The 18,001-nt window shown below is 44.4% G+C and overlaps 3 protein-coding genes across 3 annotated transcripts; 2 read left to right on the top strand and 1 right to left on the bottom strand.

The window, feature by feature from the left end:
- Nucleotides 1–43: 43 nt before the first annotated feature.
- Nucleotides 44–7,110, bottom strand: setd7 (SET domain containing 7, histone lysine methyltransferase). The gene is made up of 8 exons (XM_070837272.1): nt 6,998–7,110; nt 4,754–4,883; nt 3,820–4,021; nt 3,394–3,583; nt 2,456–2,537; nt 2,197–2,314; nt 1,911–2,068; nt 44–1,041 (listed from the first exon to the last, which is right to left on the bottom strand). Exons 1-8 carry the CDS (start codon nt 7,101–7,103, stop codon nt 849–851), a joined length of 1,179 nt encoding a protein of 392 aa, XP_070693373.1. The 5' UTR covers nt 7,104–7,110; the 3' UTR covers nt 44–848.
- Nucleotides 7,111–9,073: 1,963 nt separating this feature from the next.
- Nucleotides 9,074–10,322, top strand: mgst2 (microsomal glutathione S-transferase 2). Its single transcript, XM_070837158.1, has 4 exons — nt 9,074–9,212; nt 9,443–9,542; nt 9,738–9,890; nt 9,980–10,322. Exons 1-4 carry the CDS (start codon nt 9,152–9,154, stop codon nt 10,086–10,088), a joined length of 423 nt encoding a protein of 140 aa, XP_070693259.1. The 5' UTR covers nt 9,074–9,151; the 3' UTR covers nt 10,089–10,322.
- Nucleotides 10,323–12,703: 2,381 nt separating this feature from the next.
- On the top strand, nt 12,704–17,137 carry LOC139207136 (short coiled-coil protein B). Its single transcript, XM_070836771.1, has 4 exons — nt 12,704–12,830; nt 13,501–13,569; nt 13,674–13,754; nt 15,275–17,137. The coding sequence occupies exons 2-4, from the start codon at nt 13,554–13,556 to the stop codon at nt 15,415–15,417; spliced, it is 240 nt and encodes a 79-aa protein (XP_070692872.1). The 5' UTR covers nt 12,704–12,830; nt 13,501–13,553; the 3' UTR covers nt 15,418–17,137.
- Nucleotides 17,138–18,001: the final 864 nt, after the last annotated feature.

The following is an 18,001-nucleotide window of genomic DNA, read 5'->3' as shown; positions in this document are numbered from 1 at the left end:
CAAATACACAAACTAATTGATACACATACACAAGGCAGGTGGGTTGACTTAGTTTTAGTCTGACTTTATTTCGCAGGGTATGGACACATACAGTAATTAGGTTAGAAAAGTGGAACAAGCTCACTGCAGGCCTTTCCTGTAGTGGTAGACCATCCATTATTTCCTTTTTCTCCAGTTACAAATCACCTCTACAAAAGCAAATACACATCTTTTCCAATGTCATATTATAGATAAACTAGTCACCGTCATATATTCTGTCTATACTGTATGCAAAGACAATAGGCCTATAAAGTGACACTTACAATGTATGGATCATGAATTAGTTCAAATAAGTAAAGTGAACTAAAGACAGAAATACTGTGTGGCAAAATAGTGCTGTTACAATGGACATGTTGAGGGGAGCCCTGTTTAGTCAACTGCAACTGCTGTGTAAAACAGCTGACTTACAGTTGGGTGAAGATATAGACGGTGAAAACTGTTTTCATCATAACCTGCATTTAGAAGCACCAACCACGAGCATGTGAATCTTAATTTCCATATGAGTAATATGTGATAAAGAGGACAGTGGTAAAATCAGACAGAACAGCACCTCCCACCAGAGACGTCTCCTCTAATATCTTTTGGTTTCTTGCATAGTTCTTGTGAGGATCTCCAAGGCCTCCATCCTTACTGAACTGATGGAGCAGTATTCCATCTGAATACAATATCAAGCATGGTAACTTCTCAAATATCTACAGTGTGGTTTGCAGCTGCAGAGGATGTCGGGTGCCTTGATGCTGCTGGAGTCTTGTCAGGTGGTAGCACAGGTACAGGAGGGTTTTATTGTCCTCAGGAACTCATCTGTACTCTTATTGGCCAGTGGGAGCCGCCCGTCTCTGCTGGAACTCCTCCAGCTCCTGCTTGTACCAATCAGGGGCTTCGGGGCCATTCTTCCCAGACGGCTCGTGATCATAACCATAAGCAACCAGTAGCTCCTCACCTTTCTGCACAGCCCTCAAGGTTCGGATGCACTTGATATGTCCAAAACGAGGGTGGACAAACCTGAACAATGAAAAAAAAAAACATTATGCATTTATCGGAGATGTGACGGTAGAGAGATGACCAGACGTGAGGGAAGAGAGGGATCAATATGCAACAGAGGTGCCCTATCACACAGCAAAGTTGTGGCTCTGGTCATATCATTGTTGTATCATTTTACAAATTCAATTTAAATGAATCATTTCCAGATTTGATTTTATTTGAATACTACTTAAATGAGTTTAAGTAGTAACCTTAGAAGATGGGAGTTTCTGATTGCTGCCTCAATCAGTTCATTAGTTTGTGTTATTGTGTTAAACTAAAATAACTTAACTTCTTTTTCTCAATGCCGACATCTGCCAGTCACGTGTGCGCATCAACAAATCACCATACTGCCCACACTAATCAGACATCCATGGAGCTGACCCACAAAGCACAGCCTCTGAGCCCAGTGAGCAGTAACTCTGAGGTAAAGGTAACCTTACGCTCATGACGGATAGCTCTCGTAGGCTTGTATGATTGTGACAGTTAACAGAGTTGTTTATTTGAGAGAGGCTGTCCGTCAGCTGTTGGGTACAGAAAAAACTAGAGACTTGGCTGATGAACTGTGGCAGGTTGCATACTTTCACAATCTAGCTTTCTGTCTCCAATTCTGCAGACCCTGTTTTAAATATAATTAAAAATCTGTTTTAGTTAGGTTAATCCAACATGGACGAGAAGTCTTGAAAGTGTTCAGAAACAATCTACAATTCCATGACACCAGCTGCTGAGGCAGACTGTGTGACGCCAATGAAAGCTCTGGAATAGCTTCTACATGAACCTTGTTCTCAGTCTCAAACCTTTGGAAACATGACCGTCTTCCCCTTGCTGTCCTCCTGTCACTTGGTACTCACGGGTCATATTTGCAGTTGGGGGTGAAGGAATGGTTCGCCTTGTGACCCGTAGAGGCACAGTATCTCTCCATCTGGTCAAAAGGCTGAGGGACGTCGATCACCGTATCCTCGTCCAATGAGATTGTGTTCCCGTTCAGTGCCCAGTCTCTGCTGTCCACCTGACGAGTCATGTAGAGTTGTGATTAGTAGAACTACTGTAAAATGACCCCAGGAAACTAAGGATACATGTAAAGGGTGGCTTATCCATTACTTCGAGCAGGCTGTTTCGGCTGTCCATGTGTCATACCTCAGAGTGTGTGATGCGTACTCCGTTATAAAAAGCCATCACAGTGTCGGCCTCAGCATCTGTCTTGGCAAACAGGCCCTGTCCCGCTCCTTTGATCATGGAGTCTGCTACAAACACCCTGACAACAATAGGGAGACAAAATGAGGAGGACCTCAAGTGGCTCTGCTACAGTATCACAGTGCCACAGTATCAGTGTGAGGGTGAATCCACATGCCAGATGTTTCAGGCCTGCTCTATGTACAGTACAAAGCTCACTTACCTTCGGCTCTCATAGGGGTCAGGAAGCAGAGTGTGGGTGCCGATACAGGAGGACGTGGACTTGTCATACGAGTACACAGGACCTTCAAAACAGAGTATGTCATGTTCATGTCCAGTGGAACAAAAATAGACCAGAACCACAGCACGTCCTGATGTCACCACAAACACATGCAGTACACGGTGAGATTATAATGCATATAATGGATTAGTTCAATGTGACAGACAGTAAATACACATATACACAAAGCAAACATTGCTGATAGACCACATTCTGTATTGTTCACACTATACATGCTGCAGACTGTCACTGTCTTTGTTTGACATTTGCATAGTCGTGCTACATTTTGGATATTCATAGTGAATTTATTTCATATTTTGATTGTGCAACATTTTGTATTTTCACTTTGTGCTTTTGTTTGTTGAATTCAATGTAGTGAATTTCTGGAGTAACCCTCTGGTCATGTGACTTCAGGTACAAAGTCAGTGTCAAGTGATCTGTCAAGTATTCATAGGTATTTCTAAACAGGTGGTGTGTCTGAATGGGTGAATGTGAATGTAGTGTTGAAGTGCTTGGAGAAAGGTGCTATACAAGTACAGTCCATTTACCATTTAACTGCACCTGATCACAGTAGGTCCACTAAAAGAGCTTGTTTGATCCACTGACAGGCTCAGAGTGTTATTCTAAGTGTGTGACAGCATCATGGAAAGGATCCCTACAGAGAGAGACCTGGAAGATCCTTCTGGTTTAACCACAGACAGCCGTTATATCGCTCTCTGACACACACACCAGACCACATTCACAAAAATCGCTGCCTTTATGGATTAGTTTGTGTGTTATTGTATGAAGTCACGGTTATCCAAAAGGTCACCTGTAGAACCTCTACAAACTAGAGCCAACTCAACTCAAGTGCACTTCATAAAGATGACATCTGTACTTACTGTTGGGTGCAATTTCGAAGCGTGGCCGTCCACCCTCATTGGAGATGAGGGTGGCAAGGCGAGCTTTGATTAGCTCCCCATCCACAAAGCTTCCGTAGAGAGCCGTGTGTCCGTCAGGGTAGATGTACGCTACAGATTCACCAGTCATCTCCCCCTCCTCATTCACCTCCCCAAACACACAGCCTCCATCCTAGATGTACCGCAGTACACACCAAAATGCACAAAGTTAACCAAGATTCATTTCACTTCTGTGTTCTGTGAGTGCAGAGCTCATGCATTATGTCAGAGTGCCATTATAGAACTTTTAATGGGAAGACAAATAGTTGCTAAATGTGGCCTCAGCGGGCTTGAAGTCATGTAACCAAGTGAAGCATCCATACAAGTAAACATAGCCAGGCTGCTGTAAAGAGCACTGGGCTGACTCACAGGGTAGTAGACCCGGCATTCCCCACAGCGGTTGTTGTCTTTGTACTGGCCCTTGAACACTAGGCGGCCCTCTCCATCAAACTCCTGGGCAGGCCCGTTGAGCTCACCATCCACATACGCCCCGTGGAGGACACCACCATCTTCATATGTATACATCCCCTGGCCCTGCAGAGCATCGTCTACGTAGAAACCCTCCAGAGTGCTGCGGGGGTGGGAGCAGCAATCAGAGTTCAGCAGGAGTGTTCAGATAAAAGGATCTATACAAGTTCAAAGTGTATGAGAAAAATCTCAAAAGTACAGAAACGGAAATATTTTAAAGTAATGAGGAAAAAGCTGTAATATCTTTTCAAGAAAAAAAACTGTTGTGTACAGGGCTGCAGGGCCGTGCTCTGACCAGTGCATGGCTGTGCTTCCCCTCTTGTTTGGCCATATGACAACTGTAGAGGTCCTCTACCCCGTATGGGACGGTCTGATGCACTGCGTCAAAGCTGTGCGCTGTGTGCGAGCATCTGGATCATCTTTATGGGAGGTCTTTTCAAAAGTGTGTGTGGGTTTTAAAAGGAGAAAAGCCTTCAAGGATGAAAACGGAATATTTGCTTTTGCAAATGTTTGTCTTGTTCACTTCCACACTCCCGACCCCGAGTGGTGCAGAGGACCTGCCATGAGCTTGTCAATGGAGTCACTGTACCGTCGAAATGGGGAATTAGCATGATACCAGCAGAGCACTGCTTCGAAACACGTCAGGCTGTAGACACCAACATGCATTTAAGTGGGTTTCTCTCATTTATTTTCACAAACTCTAGTAAATATGGTGCTTTTTGCAGAAAGTTGTCAGGCCGTCTGTGACATGGAAAAGCTGACAGATTGCTCTCTGTGTACTGCTCTCACTAACATTTGTGACAACTGAGCACGTCATTTTTTTTTCCTGCAGTACCTTCCATCAAAGAAGAAGAACTTGCCCTTGCCGTTCTTCTCTCCGTGGATGAAATGTCCTTCAAAGCGGTCACTGGATGAGTAGGTTACTGTGCAGAACCCATGGGGCTGATCGTCTTCATCCAATGGACCTGAACACGCACGCACACACACAAACAGACCAAAGTATTTGATCAGGCTGAATGCATTCTTGGCTCTTTGTGTTTTACTTTTGAAACGTCTCTCTGCCTCATGACACTCTGCGTAGCTGCTTTTCTAGCACCACTGTATAAAACCTCATTTAAGTGGCTCCCAGTAGCAGCAAGTGCAACAAGACACGACTGAAAGGCTCCAAATGTGCACAATACAATATATACATCTACTGATATGGCTTTTAGAGTCTGATGTGGCTTATGTGTTAGCAAACAGGGGCTTCTAAACACACTAAGCAGTGTCTTCTCTCCTGTTAGCTAGCTCAGATCTAAAATATCTGATGGAAACAGTAAACCTTCCAGCTGTACAACCAAATCAATGAGCCTGAGGACACTGAACCGCTCTCTAGATCTGAGGGGAACTCTTCACACAGTCACTTTATCCACCGGTTATAGAACAATACTGATTAGTGCAGCTTTCTGCGTCTTTGTTTTTCGGGAGTTGTACGGTGCTGTTTCAAGTTCTGTATTGTCGCAATGATTACAGTAAGGCAGTGGCATTCTTCTGCTCAGCGCCACACAAAAGGTACAACAAGAAGTCACATGAGTAAAATGAGAGATGAGGGGAAAAAAACGAGACATCATAAATAGTGCAAAGCTTAAATGTAGAACTAAAATATAATATAATACAATATAATATATATAATTAATATAATATAATATAACATAACATAATATATAATATATATAATATAATATATATAATATAATATAATAAAATATATATATATAATATATATATATAATATATATATAATATATAATATAATATAACATAATATAATATAATGCTTGGGTAAACTGGTGTTCAGCAGTGATAAAATGAATAAAGCCATCAATACTGGAAAAAGCAGTCAGATCTTTTACTTTAGTAACAGAAGAACTGCTCTGTGAAATACTCTGTTACTCTGACACTCAAGATTTCACTTTAGTAAAAGTTAAAAAGAAAAAACAGCCAAATGTTCCTTCAGTATTAAAGGAGAAGTACTTTGACAGGGACAAGTCTGTCATAGAGAGTTATATTATTTCATTTCATATCATTCATTTAAAGCATGTAAGCAGCATCTTAATGACAAAACTACAGGAGATGGAGCTCATTTACTGTTAGACAGTTCAGTCCACAGCACTGTTACAGTCCATCAGTGCATCACGTAGTCTGACAGTTTGGAACATTTCCCATCTGAAAGGTAACTAGTGAGTAAAGCTGATCTATAAAAGCAGTGGAGTAAAAGGTAGAGCATTTCTCTCAGGTGGAGTGGGGTGGAGGTATTAAGGTGGAGGACACTGAACCAGGCTGCTCAGCTGAGGGGAACGGACCTGAAACTGGCTGCTTCCATACAGCACTTAGTTAACATCCAGACACAGGTCATGTCAGTCTTAGTTTTAAAAGTTAGTTTTGCTGACTAGCTGTGTTATTAGTGTGATCAGACACCAACACCCCCCCCCCACACACACACACACACACCCTCCTGGGTCATAATGTGGACACACACACACAGACACACAGGATCCTTTCTGCCCATTAACCTTCAGTCTTCTGATCACTGGGTGTCTGCCATGTGATGGTGCCTGGTGTCCCTCAGAGAGGACCGGGGCTCCGTGGTGCTTCACCAGAGGACCTCATGATGTTGCCCACATTTCAGAGCAGCGACCGCTCCATGTTTTCCGGCAGCGTCCGCGTGTCACGGACCACTTCCCACCCGGTCAGGTCCTGTACCGTCAACTCCTCCACGGTCTAAAGTCTGGGCACCTCGCCGGACGGCCCTCGTGTCAGAAACCAGCATAGTGTAGCAGAAAAAAACATTTTACGTTTCCTTTCCTGCTCTAACGGTTCCAGCGGCACACCGACACCACCCGGGCCGCCCCGCTCGCCTGTCTAGCCGTTTAGCTTCTCAAATAAAGCCCGTGGCTCGGTGAGCTGACCGGGCGGGCCCACTGACTCACGGAGATTCACGGCAGCACCGACAGCAGAGCCTCAAAGCAGCACAGACGTGTCAACACACGCAGCCTCCATTTGGTTGTCGGCAGTAAAAGAGTGAGAAGGCGCCGCTTACCCTCCACGGCCTCCTCCACGGTGTCATCGTCGCTGTCCATGCTGCGGGACGCTGCTGGGAGCTCCGGCTGCTTCTCCTCCTCACAGCCGTGGGGCGTCACAGGCATGGCATGACGGGCCTCTGTCCCCAGCCCATACCCGATCCTGGAGGCTTCCACCGTCCAATGACATGCTCAGACCTGACTCCACATCTTAATGCCAGGCCAGTTCTGAGCTTGGTAGAATCAGTTCTAAAGAGGGGATCTGGTCTGGTCTGGGTTTACACCTGGGATTTTATTTATTTTTTCATTTTCAGTTCGTCCTGGACAGGACATGAGCCCTGTGCCCACCTCCCTGATCCAAAGCACCCGGTGACAGGGTGTAACTGCTGAGACACTAGGTGCTGATGTATCTCCCTGAAATAAGCCACATCCACATGGTAGACTGTAAAGGTCTCTCGTTTCATGACATGTTGTACTGTTCCCTGTGCCTAAAGTGTGTTTTTGTTCCTGTCAACCTGCCTGTCACATTTGGCATCTCTACAATCTGTAGTAGTCACCATTACAATCTAAAGCCAGTGTTGAGCACCAGGGGGCAGAAAACCTACACACACACACACACACACATCCCTGGTTCATCCATGTCTGATGGCCACAAAGCCTCCTCCTTTTCTTACTAAAGTCCCTCTGAACACGGTCCACAGGAGAAAAGATGGGAATGGATAAAAATGTTAACACACTGGTCTGAGTTCCAGTTACCATGCACTCACAGTTTAGCAGCAGCAGGTGTGTGTGTGAGTGCTTTGTAGACAGTGTTGCCTGGTGGGAAATGTAGCATTATTGTACCACAGACTCGAAATGATCGTATTTTGGGGTAAATTACCGTACACCCGTCATAACTAAAATAACATGCTTACTGTTATTGCGACTGTTATGTTATGGCACCGCAGCAGCTCCAACTTAGTTGTGTTACACTAATGTGTCCCCCATAAACAAATGACAGGTGGGAACTAATGAGCTAAATCATTAACTTTTTTTGAGCCAACCATGCTTGTTATTCTGAGACCAACGTCACTTGTATCCAGGTGCTCATATCTCACGCTAAACCAATTACGATTGGTTGGAAATGTCACATGATAAGAGATGCCTTCAGAGTTCACAAAAACTGTATGTCAGATTTGAGCAAGGCTGTTTGGAACCACACGTTCACGAAACTGTCAAATTATCGTACCTTTGGCCTTTTTTTGGATTATTGAGGGGGCAAAATTATCGTACAAATACAAACACTGTTTGTAGACCTTACTTTACCCTGGGTCTTGCCTCTCAGGTTACAAACTACCTTATTGCTGGAGGTTGCTGGGGCTGTGTGCAGTCTGATATGAATACCTGCAGACACTATGTTTCTCAGGTTAAAACAAGCATTTAATCTAGATTTTAATATTATCCTTAAAAACACTAAAACTGAGATACCTGCTGAAAATATTGATTGCTTCAGCAAAGAAATCAATAACTCGTAAATGGTTACAGAAGGATGCACCTACAGTAGACAATTGGGTTGAAGTTATTAGGGAGATTTATGAGATGGAAAGACAGACCTTCTTACTACGCTTAAAAGGAGTTGTACGTTGCAAAATAGACAAAACTAATGAAATACTTGTAGATATAAGATCCCCCCCCATATACACACACACACACACACACACATGCACAAGCACACATACTACCTGTGCATTGCAATAAAACATACCTAAAATGCTGTACAACCCCCTTTCTAACAATTACTTTAAGAATGTCAATCGCCTGGAGATACAGTGGAAAATAATGCCTGACAACTGAGTTGTACTGTGATACTGTGTTTTTTTTGTTTATATTGTTGTATGTTCTATGTGTTCCTTTGTGTTTATGAGGAAAAACTAATAAATTTCAAGTATAAAAAAAAAAAAAAAACCACTAAAACTGTCGGTCAATCCAGAGTAAGATAGTTCTGTGTGACAGACAAGCCTTCCTGCCTCTCATCTGTTCAGCAGCAGAGCTTGGCTTAAATAAGGCAACGTGACCGCACATGCTGTGGGATGTGCCAAAGTTGTTTTTCCTCAGGAAGTACCTCCTGCTTCTTATGTAAAGATCACTCTGTTCCAGAGACAAACGGTGTGGAGGGCTGTATTTTCAGCAGAGCGATGGAAACAGACTCCCCTTTTTTGCTGGCTGCAGTGTCTCTTCTGTCTGCCCTGCAAATGGGTGAGCTCAGTATGTCAGCATGCTTACTTTAACAGGCTTGTGCAGTAGTGGGAAGAGTGGATATTTACCAAGTGCTGTGGGAGTGTTCGTTAGATTCATGACATCGCTGCAGCTTTAGAAATGGTTGTTTGAAAGCCTTTTATATGGAGTCCTGTAACCCTGGTGCTCCGTGGACTACTGTACCTTCATATACAGTATGAGCTTTTGTTTGAGTCACTGTCTCCTTCTAGGCTACCTGGCCCGGCGGGTTGGTTTGTCCAGGATAACCCATAAGGTGCTGCCTCCCTCTGTCACTGGACCTCCAGAGTTTGAGAGGACTTTCCGTGCGCAGTAAGAGGCCTGAGACGTCTTTTCATGAGCTGCTACCGTACAGCCGGACACTCATTACACCTGAGCAGTACAGGCTCTGAGTGTCTGTATTGAATATCAGCTATCCAAAATCATAATGTGCCATATCAAGTCAGAGTCAGTCAAAGCTGTCGTGCCGTTAAAGGTGAGTGTGTGTGCTGTGTGTGTGTGTTGCAGTCAGAACTGTGTGGAGTGTTACCCTGTGTTCCTGGTCACACTGTGGACCTGTGGTCTGTTCTTCAGTGAGGTGACTGCAGCTGCTGGAGGACTGCTCTACATAATTGCCCGTCAAATATACGTCAACGGATATGTGAAGTCCACCAAGAAAAGGTCATTTACCTGACTGAACCCACAAAGCTTTTACAAAACCCTTCACTGTTAAAGTATTTGACGAGTGACTTGTGTTTTGTGCGTTGCAGGTTGCTCGGCTTTTACCTGACTTTGGCTGTCTTTGTCACTCTGTCCCTGCTGGGTTTAAGTGGAATACTGCATGGAATACTGCACAAGTACTTTCACATCCACCTCTGATGATTTCACCTCCACCTAATTATGCAGAACAACCAATTAAATACTGGGCCTATGAATTTGCTATGTACGTGACTCAACTGCACCTCTCCGACATGTTCTGCTAGACTGAGTTGCTTTCGTATGCGTCAGGATAACTTTAAGCCTGACATATTTTATGGAACTTAAGCCTAGGTTTGTCCTGTCGGCTAGTTAATATCACCACACTCTGCACAGTGACTCTGTAACATTATAATAAACAGTGTGTTTTTAATCATTAAATGGTGTATATGTACCTTTAAATATACACATGTACACACACACCTACACCAAGGAAATACTTCATAAATCATGTTTTGAATTTGCATCTGGATGAAAGTAAACAGCAACAGGAAAGTGATGACGATGATCTGCTCTTCTTCTTCACATTAATGGATCAACATCTGGGAAACACTGTCCATCACCTTTGACTGTGTTTGAGCACTATGTCATTGGAGTCCCACCCTGCTCAGTTTAAGTCTCTGTAAAGACATGGATCAGGTCTCTGTAGAGACGTAGAGACGTGGATCAGGTCTCTGTAGAGACATAGAGACGTGGATCAGGTCTCTGTAAAGAGATGGATCAGGTCTCTGTCTCTGTAAAGAGGTGGATCAGTTCTCTGTAAAGAGATGGATCAGGTCTCTGTCTCTGTAAAGAGGTGGATCAGTTCTCTGTAGAGACGTGGATCAGGTCTCTGTAAAGACATGGATCAGGTCTCTGTAAAGACATGGATCAGGTCTCTGTAAAGAGGTGGATCAGGTCTCTGTAGAGACGTGGATCAGGTCTCTGTAAAGAGGTGGATCAGTTCTTTGTAGAGACGTGGATCAGTTCTCTGTAGAGACGTGGATCAGGTCTCTGTAAAGAGGTGGATCAGTTCTCTGTAAAGACGTGGATCAGGTCTCTGTAGAGACGTGGATCAGTTCTCTGTAAAGACGTGGATCAGTTCTCTGCAAAGAGGTGGATCAGTTCTCTGTAGAGACGTGAATCAGTTCTCTGTAGAGACGTGGATCAGGTCTCTGTCTCTGTAAAGAGGTGGATCAGTTCTCTGTAGAGACGTGGATCAGGTCTCTGTAGAGAGGTGGATCAGTTCTCTGTAAAGACGTGGATCAGGTCTCTGTAAAGAGGTGGATCAGGTCTCTTTAAAGAGGTGGATCAGTTCTCTGTAGAGACGTGGATCAGGTCTCTGTAAAGAGGTGGATCAGTTCTCTGTAGAGACGTGGATCAGGTCTCTGTCTCTGTAAAGAGGTGGATCAGTTCTCTGTAGAGACGTGGATCAGGTCTCTGTAGAGAGGTGGATCAGTTCTCTGTAAAGACGTGGATCAGGTCTCTGTAAAGAGGTGGATCAGGTCTCTTTAAAGAGGTGGATCAGTTCTCTGTAAAGACGTGGATCAGTTCTCTGTAGAGACGTGGATCAGGTCTCTGTAAAGAGGTGGATCAGTTCTTTGTAGAGACGTGGATCAGTTCTCTGTAGAGACGTGGATCAGGTCTCTGTAAAGAGGTGGATCAGTTCTCTGTAAAGACGTGGATCAGGTCTCTGTAGAGACGTGGATCAGTTCTCTGTAAAGACGTGGATCAGTTCTCTGTAAAGAGGTGGATCAGTTCTCTGTAGAGACGTGAATCAGTTCTCTGTAGAGACGTGGATCAGGTCTCTGTCTCTGTAAAGAGGTGGATCAGTTCTCTGTAGAGACGTGGATCAGGTCTCTGTAGAGAGGTGGATCAGTTCTCTGTAAAGACGTGGATCAGGTCTCTGTAAAGAGGTGGATCAGGTCTCTTTAAAGAGGTGGATCAGTTCTCTGTAGAGACGTGGATCAGGTCTCTGTAAAGAGGTGGATCAGTTCTCTGTAGAGACGTGGATCAGGTCTCTGTCTCTGTAAAGAGGTGGATCAGTTCTCTGTAGAGACGTGGATCAGGTCTCTGTAGAGAGGTGGATCAGTTCTCTGTAAAGACGTGGATCAGGTCTCTGTAAAGAGGTGGATCAGGTCTCTTTAAAGAGGTGGATCAGTTCTCTGTAGAGACGTGGATCAGGTCTCTGTAAAGAGGTGGATCAGTTCTCTTTAAAGAGGTGGATCAGTTCTCTGTAGAGACGTGGATCAGGTCTCTGTAAAGACGTGGATCAGATCTCTGTAAAGACGTGGATCAGTTCTCTGTAAAGACGTGGATCAGGTCTCTCTATAGACGTGGATCAGGTCTCTGTAGAGAGATGGATCAGTTCTCTGTAGAGACGTGAATCAGGTCTCTGTAAAGACGTGGATCAGGTCTCTGTAAAGAGGTGGATCAGTTCTCTGTAAAGACGTGGATCAGGTCTCTCTATAGACGTGGATCAGTTCTCTGTAAAGAGGTGGATCAGTTCTCTGTAGAGACGTGGATCAGGTCTCTGTAAAGAGGTGGATCAGGTTTCTGTAAAGAGGTGGATCAGTTCTCTGTAAGGACGTGGATCAGGTCTCTCTATAGACGTGGATCAGGGCCCTTTTTAATCCAGGGGCCCTGAAACAGCACCAACGAACTGTCAGGGCCTTGAACGTCCCATGCCCGGCAGGTGTGTCGCTGTCACGGTCCTCCTGGTGTCATGTCGCCCCCTGGCGGATGGATGGATATACTTGGCCTGAACGGGACATACTGAACACAGCTGGTGTCAAAAACAAGCTGTGGGAATTTACACAAACCGTTTGAATTTTCTGTCGAAATTCTGCATTTGGGCGCAGCAGTCATTGTTTTTCCCGTCGTGAGGTATGTGTATGAACCCATGATGCTGTTCACTCACTGGACTGTATGTAGCAGCTGAGGCTGAACACCGTTGTGTTAGCATGCTAACGGCTAACTAGCTAGCAGCGGGCCTGGCTCCTGGTTTGCTTTCTCCGCCTGCTGGCCTCCACTGTCACCGTTTTAATGTGGCTATCCGACAAACTTACAGCTCTTTTCAGCAAGCGCAAGACATGCTGTCATTCTCTGTGTGGGCCGTTGGGCTCAGCTCAATAATATGATTTTTAGTTTAAGCTAACCGCACGGTATGTAATGTAACGGTAACGTCATTCAGTAACGATGCATTACTTGCACGAAGAGCTCGTAATGCGGAACTCCATTGAAAAGATGAAAGAAATGTATTCAGGCAAATAGGCGTAGCATACACATGGAGTTATGGTGTGTTTGGGAATCGTGATGTTCTTGAAACACATTCGGCCTATCATTAAATAGTACTTTGTGAACGTTTCTTTCAAATTTATCCTCAAAAGTGGCGTGGCTGACGGTACAAGCCCCCGCACACCACGGTGTATTTAGGCGAGATGACTTGAGGGAGTCTGGTGAAAATGCACGCGCTGTCAGTTTGATTTAGTACGGAAGTCCTCTTCATCCACGTATACACTGCATTGATTTAATGTTTATTTCCTCAACCTCGCAGTGTCCCTCAGAGTCGCAGCCCTGCATTCCAAAAAGGAAGACGAGTACTTCACCATGAGCTCAGACGATGGTGAGAAAACACACACACACACACACACGACTCTTCCCGTGTTCCCATGGCTGTCAGTGATGCGGTGTGTGACTGTCTGTGACTGTCCCTCTGCACGGCTGCAGGTGACATGGAGAACCAGGCTGAGCTGGAAGAGAAGACAAGACTCATCAACCAGGTGTTGGAGCTTCAACACACATTAGAGGGTAAGACACACACACACGCACGCACACACACACACACACACACACACACACACACACACACACACACACAAATAACTTCAGACAGGCTAAATCAAATACAGGTAGCAGATGACCAGGCGACCAGATTATTGACAGGATATCCCTGTGCGATGTTCTAGACTGGCGGCCCAAATGTGATTCACAGTACGTAGTGATCACATTATTAAATGGAGACTGAAATCAAGTGTAAAAGCTTATATATTTGAATCAGATGTTAACTAACTTGCACTGAGATGAACTACCATGAAGAGTCACAGCCTGACCACTACATCTGTGGGACACTGAATCACAATGAGTCCAGCTTATTGAAGCACACTGCCTGACAGTGTTTCTGTCAGCTGCAGTAGTTTGAATATCATTATTATTCATTATTATATATATTATATTCTAGTTATTTGAGGCCGGAGCTCACACTCACACTCTCAGAAAGCAGAACAAAGCTACTTGACCGGTCAGGTGTGTGTGCGCCCGTGTAAACTAACACAGGTAACAAGTGATGTTTGAAATAATCAGGGGTAGAGGATAGGTATCTCTGTTAGACGTATAAATATACAGTTCAGTGAGCCATACACACTGTTTCATCATTTCTAAAAGCTGCCCACGTAACTTCAATGATTTAGCTGTCAACAGTGTTTGTTTCTGTCCTTTTCAATCAAAATTAGCTTTGGTGTGGAATAAGATGGACCTGTGTGTGATCCATTGAAACACTGAAGTGATGCTGAAATGATCAAGAAAAGTTGTGGGGGAAAGAAAATTAGTCAACATATTGTAACATAATAACCTTACAAGTAGGGATGTAGTGCTACCAAAAACTCACAGTGGGATATTGGCACGGTGAAAAGTCAGCGGTACGATATTTATTAGGACATGAAGGAAAAAACAACATTCAATAAAAGCAGTGAGTAAAGCATCCTCTGACCTGTTGGTCACTCCTGTACACTCAGATACAGGATGGGCACGACGGACTGAAACACACACGTGAACACACACTTGTCTTCGGTCCGTTTTTTGCCTCGTTCTGCTTTTCAACACGTTCAGGTGATGCTGAGCTAAATGACATGTCTGAAGTGTTTTCACAGACGTAGCTGACTTCACACTGTATATGTGTCTGTTTCCACTGGGCTGAGCCGACTACCTGCTCCTGCCCTGACAAACCTGTCTGGGGACAACGCTGTAGGATTTCTGTTTGCTGTGTGTAGGATGTAATAACATGGTACATTTACTTATCCACATTGGGCTAAGGTCACGGGCAAAATAAGTCATTGTGAAGAAGAAAATCTGACGGTGCTGATGGCAGATAAAGGTGAAAATCAAAGTGAAGCAGCACTATCCAGTGTAAGGTGCTCTGCTGTTTATCTTCTGTCATGAGTCGGTGTGTTTTCCTCTAGTCTCTTTAGTGCACACGATCACAGGAAACGCCCATGTAGCCTCCATAGAGCTGTGCTGTATGAAGCTGCTGATGGCTGTGTTTGTGTCTTCAGACCTGTCTGCCAGAGTGGACGCCGTCAAAGAGGAGAACCTGAAGCTGAAGTCGGAGAACCAGGTTCTTGGTCAGTACATTGAGAACCTCATGTCCGCCTCCAGTGTCTTCCAGACCACTGACACCAAGAGCAAACGAAAGTAAGGAGTACCTGGGAGAGCCGTGACCTAGAACCCCACATACACACACACACACACACATTCCAGAACCTGAACCTGAACCCGAACCCAAACTGTCCTGGAAGACTGGACTCTGATCATCAACATCATGGACCCTTAAATACTGCCCAAGCCCAGAACATGTTTGTGAGTGTGCAGATGTGGTCATCGTCACTCCCTCAGCAGGTGCACTAGGCAGCAGTGTTGTGTCTGTCATGTCACAATGTACAGGAAAGAAAAGAGAAAGCTGGAGGATTGAACCATGTTTTTCAGTTTCTTATTCGGCATAACTGTATGCAAAGACGTATCTTTTCAGGAGCATGTTTTAGACTTTAGTTAGCTGCAGCTCAGACTCACTTCTAACTTCATCTTTCAACCCAAACACTGTAAGTCCCTGGACCTGGAGTGCCGAGCTACAGCAGACCCAGCTCTAAACGAGCAGTCGTACCAACGCACAGTGGTGCAGTGAGTCAACAGCAGGCCAGCGTGGAAAAGGAGACGGCGGTACAAGCATCTGAGCTACTTCAGTCAGGTTAACTACTGCCTGCTAAATTAGTGTGGCATTATTTTGTGCAATGGATTGAGTCTAGTGGCTCAGTAGTTGGAACGGATCAAATATAAGCCGTCGCAGCACAATGATTAAGTATTGACTTTAAGAGAGGATCAAAAATGAATCAAACAATCCAGTATGCACATGCTCCCTGTGCCACGCTCTGACAACATGACAGTGACCACACTAACCTAGGCTCCACAGGAAGTGAGTCCCTAAACATTGATGGGGAGCATGAATTAAAAGCACAGAGCCCCACTCCCATGATTAGCGTTAGCATTAAACTATATGTTGGTAACATGGAAACACCCGCTAACGGCGTCAGCTGTCTTAGCGTTATCGTCACTAGTTCCTGTGAAAAACACTGTCCACCTCCTTATCAAAGCCTGAGGCTAACTCTGCTCCCTGAGCCCACAGGAACGATTCCTTTTTGGGGCTGGCTAACATGTTTCAGGCATTACTTTTGCAGTTTGTACAGTTTATGGCACAAAACGAACTGAGACAAAGTCCTGAGCTCTCAGTGGTTTTGGTTGGTTTCCTCTCCCCTGCAGGTCAGACCTGGATGTCTGCCTGTACCGTATGTGTTATGTTTTACTTGTTGTAGTCCAGGTCTTGCTGAGACTGCGTCAGAGCCATGCTGTCCGATGTTCACTGGCTCCCAGAAATGTTCCCGCCCACCCACCTTTCCTTTAGTTATTTATTAGTCAGTATTGCTGCCATTGCTATGGGACGAGTAGCTCTGTTCACATGGTTTATTGTTACTGCTTCGAACCTCTAAAGAGAGGAGGGCCTAAAGGTCCAGTTTGACACGGTTCGGTCTTTGTCATGTCAGTATAATGTCACTTTTCTGTTGCTGCTTATACAAGTTGGGAGTAAATCACTCTGCACCAAAAGGACTTGCCGATGATATTTATAGCCAAAAGCACGTGTCAATTGTCATTTGAACTGAAAGTCTAGTTCTTGTGCTTAGCCTCCCAATAAATCAGTGACAAATATGCATACTGTATTTTATGCAGAAATGTTGAAGAAACTTTATCCATGAAGTCCTGAAACATCTTGACCCTGTTGCATTTGAACACTGTTTACAAAATGTTGCTTTTTGTTGCTATTTGAAACGACTTTGGTTTAATAAAAGTGTTGACCCTTTTACATGAAATGTCACCGATGGTTTCTGATCTCATCTCGTCTGTTTCACTGAGGGGGCTCTATGTACCACACACACAGCCAGGTGTCGAGGCGAAGGAAAGTTTAGACTAATTAAAACAGAAACTGATATAGTGCAATGAGTGCTCACCACGCTTGGAGAGTCAGTGAAAAGGAGCACTGAAGCTGCTCTGGGAACTTTAACACACGATATGATGGCTTGGCCTTTCATCTGTAGGCTGCTATGGTAAATACAAACTGACAGATACATGTAAACCATAAGGAGCCTGTGTGGAGTCATTGTTTCAGTGATTCCTCATTGAGGACATGAGCCCCTCTGTTGAACTAATGTGTATGCTGTGTTTTCCCAAGAACATCTCTAAGGAGAACACTGGGACTACTGACAGGCTCAGAGTGTTGTTCTAAGTGTGTGACAGCATCACGGAAAGGATCCCCACAGAGAGAGACCTGGAAGATCCTTCTGGTTTAACCACACACAGGATTTGTTGGTTTATTGCTGCTTCTATCAGGTAGTTTGCTTGTGACGTGATTCAAGATTCAAGACCTTTGTTTGTCACATACACACTTATACACAGTATAAAGCACAGTGAAATGTTCTGAGTGCCTGTTCCAGACTGAAACAATGATGAAATAAAAATAAAGACACAGTAGAAACCTAAAGATAGAGGTAAATAAATAGTAATGTATTTATTCTGATTTAGTCTGAAACCTGTGCAGAATATGGATGTATATATACAGTATGACAGAATATTTCAGCTTGTGAATAGATTGTCCATAAAGTCTATTGTTTCAGGTTCAGCAGGCGGATGGCCTGAGGAAAGAAGCTCCACCTCATCCTGCCTTCAGGCAGCGGTAA

The sequence above is a fragment of the Pempheris klunzingeri genome, chromosome 9 (genome assembly GCF_042242105.1).
Source record: "Pempheris klunzingeri isolate RE-2024b chromosome 9, fPemKlu1.hap1, whole genome shotgun sequence".
Taxonomy (NCBI): Eukaryota; Metazoa; Chordata; class Actinopteri; order Acropomatiformes; family Pempheridae; genus Pempheris; species Pempheris klunzingeri.
This window is presented reverse-complemented; position numbering and strand designations above follow the sequence as displayed.

What these genes read in the sequence shown, in the direction of transcription:
- mgst2 (XM_070837158.1), top strand. Translation starts at nt 9,152, where the DNA reads ATGGAAACAGACTCCCCTTTTTTGCTGGCTGCAGTGTCTCTTCTGTCT. An exon ending in GAGAGGACTTTCCGTGCGCA is followed by an intron (nt 9,543 to 9,737) that starts GTAAGAGGCCTG and finishes TGTGTGTTGCAG; the next exon opens with TCAGAACTGTGTGGAGTGTT. An exon ending in GTGAAGTCCACCAAGAAAAG is followed by an intron (nt 9,891 to 9,979) that starts GTCATTTACCTG and finishes TGTGCGTTGCAG; the next exon opens with GTTGCTCGGCTTTTACCTGA.
- setd7 (XM_070837272.1), bottom strand. Translation starts at nt 7,103, where the DNA reads ATGCCTGTGACGCCCCACGGCTGTGAGGAGGAGAAGCAGCCGGAGCTC. An exon ending in CGTGGAGGAGGCCGTGGAGG is followed by an intron (nt 4,884 to 6,997) that starts GTAAGCGGCGCC and finishes GTGCGTGTTCAG; the next exon opens with GTCCATTGGATGAAGACGAT. An exon ending in TTCTTCTTCTTTGATGGAAG is followed by an intron (nt 4,022 to 4,753) that starts GTACTGCAGGAA and finishes CCACCCCCGCAG; the next exon opens with CACTCTGGAGGGTTTCTACG.
- LOC139207136 (XM_070836771.1), top strand. An exon ending in GCTTCAACACACATTAGAGG is followed by an intron (nt 13,755 to 15,274) that starts GTAAGACACACA and finishes TTGTGTCTTCAG; the next exon opens with ACCTGTCTGCCAGAGTGGAC.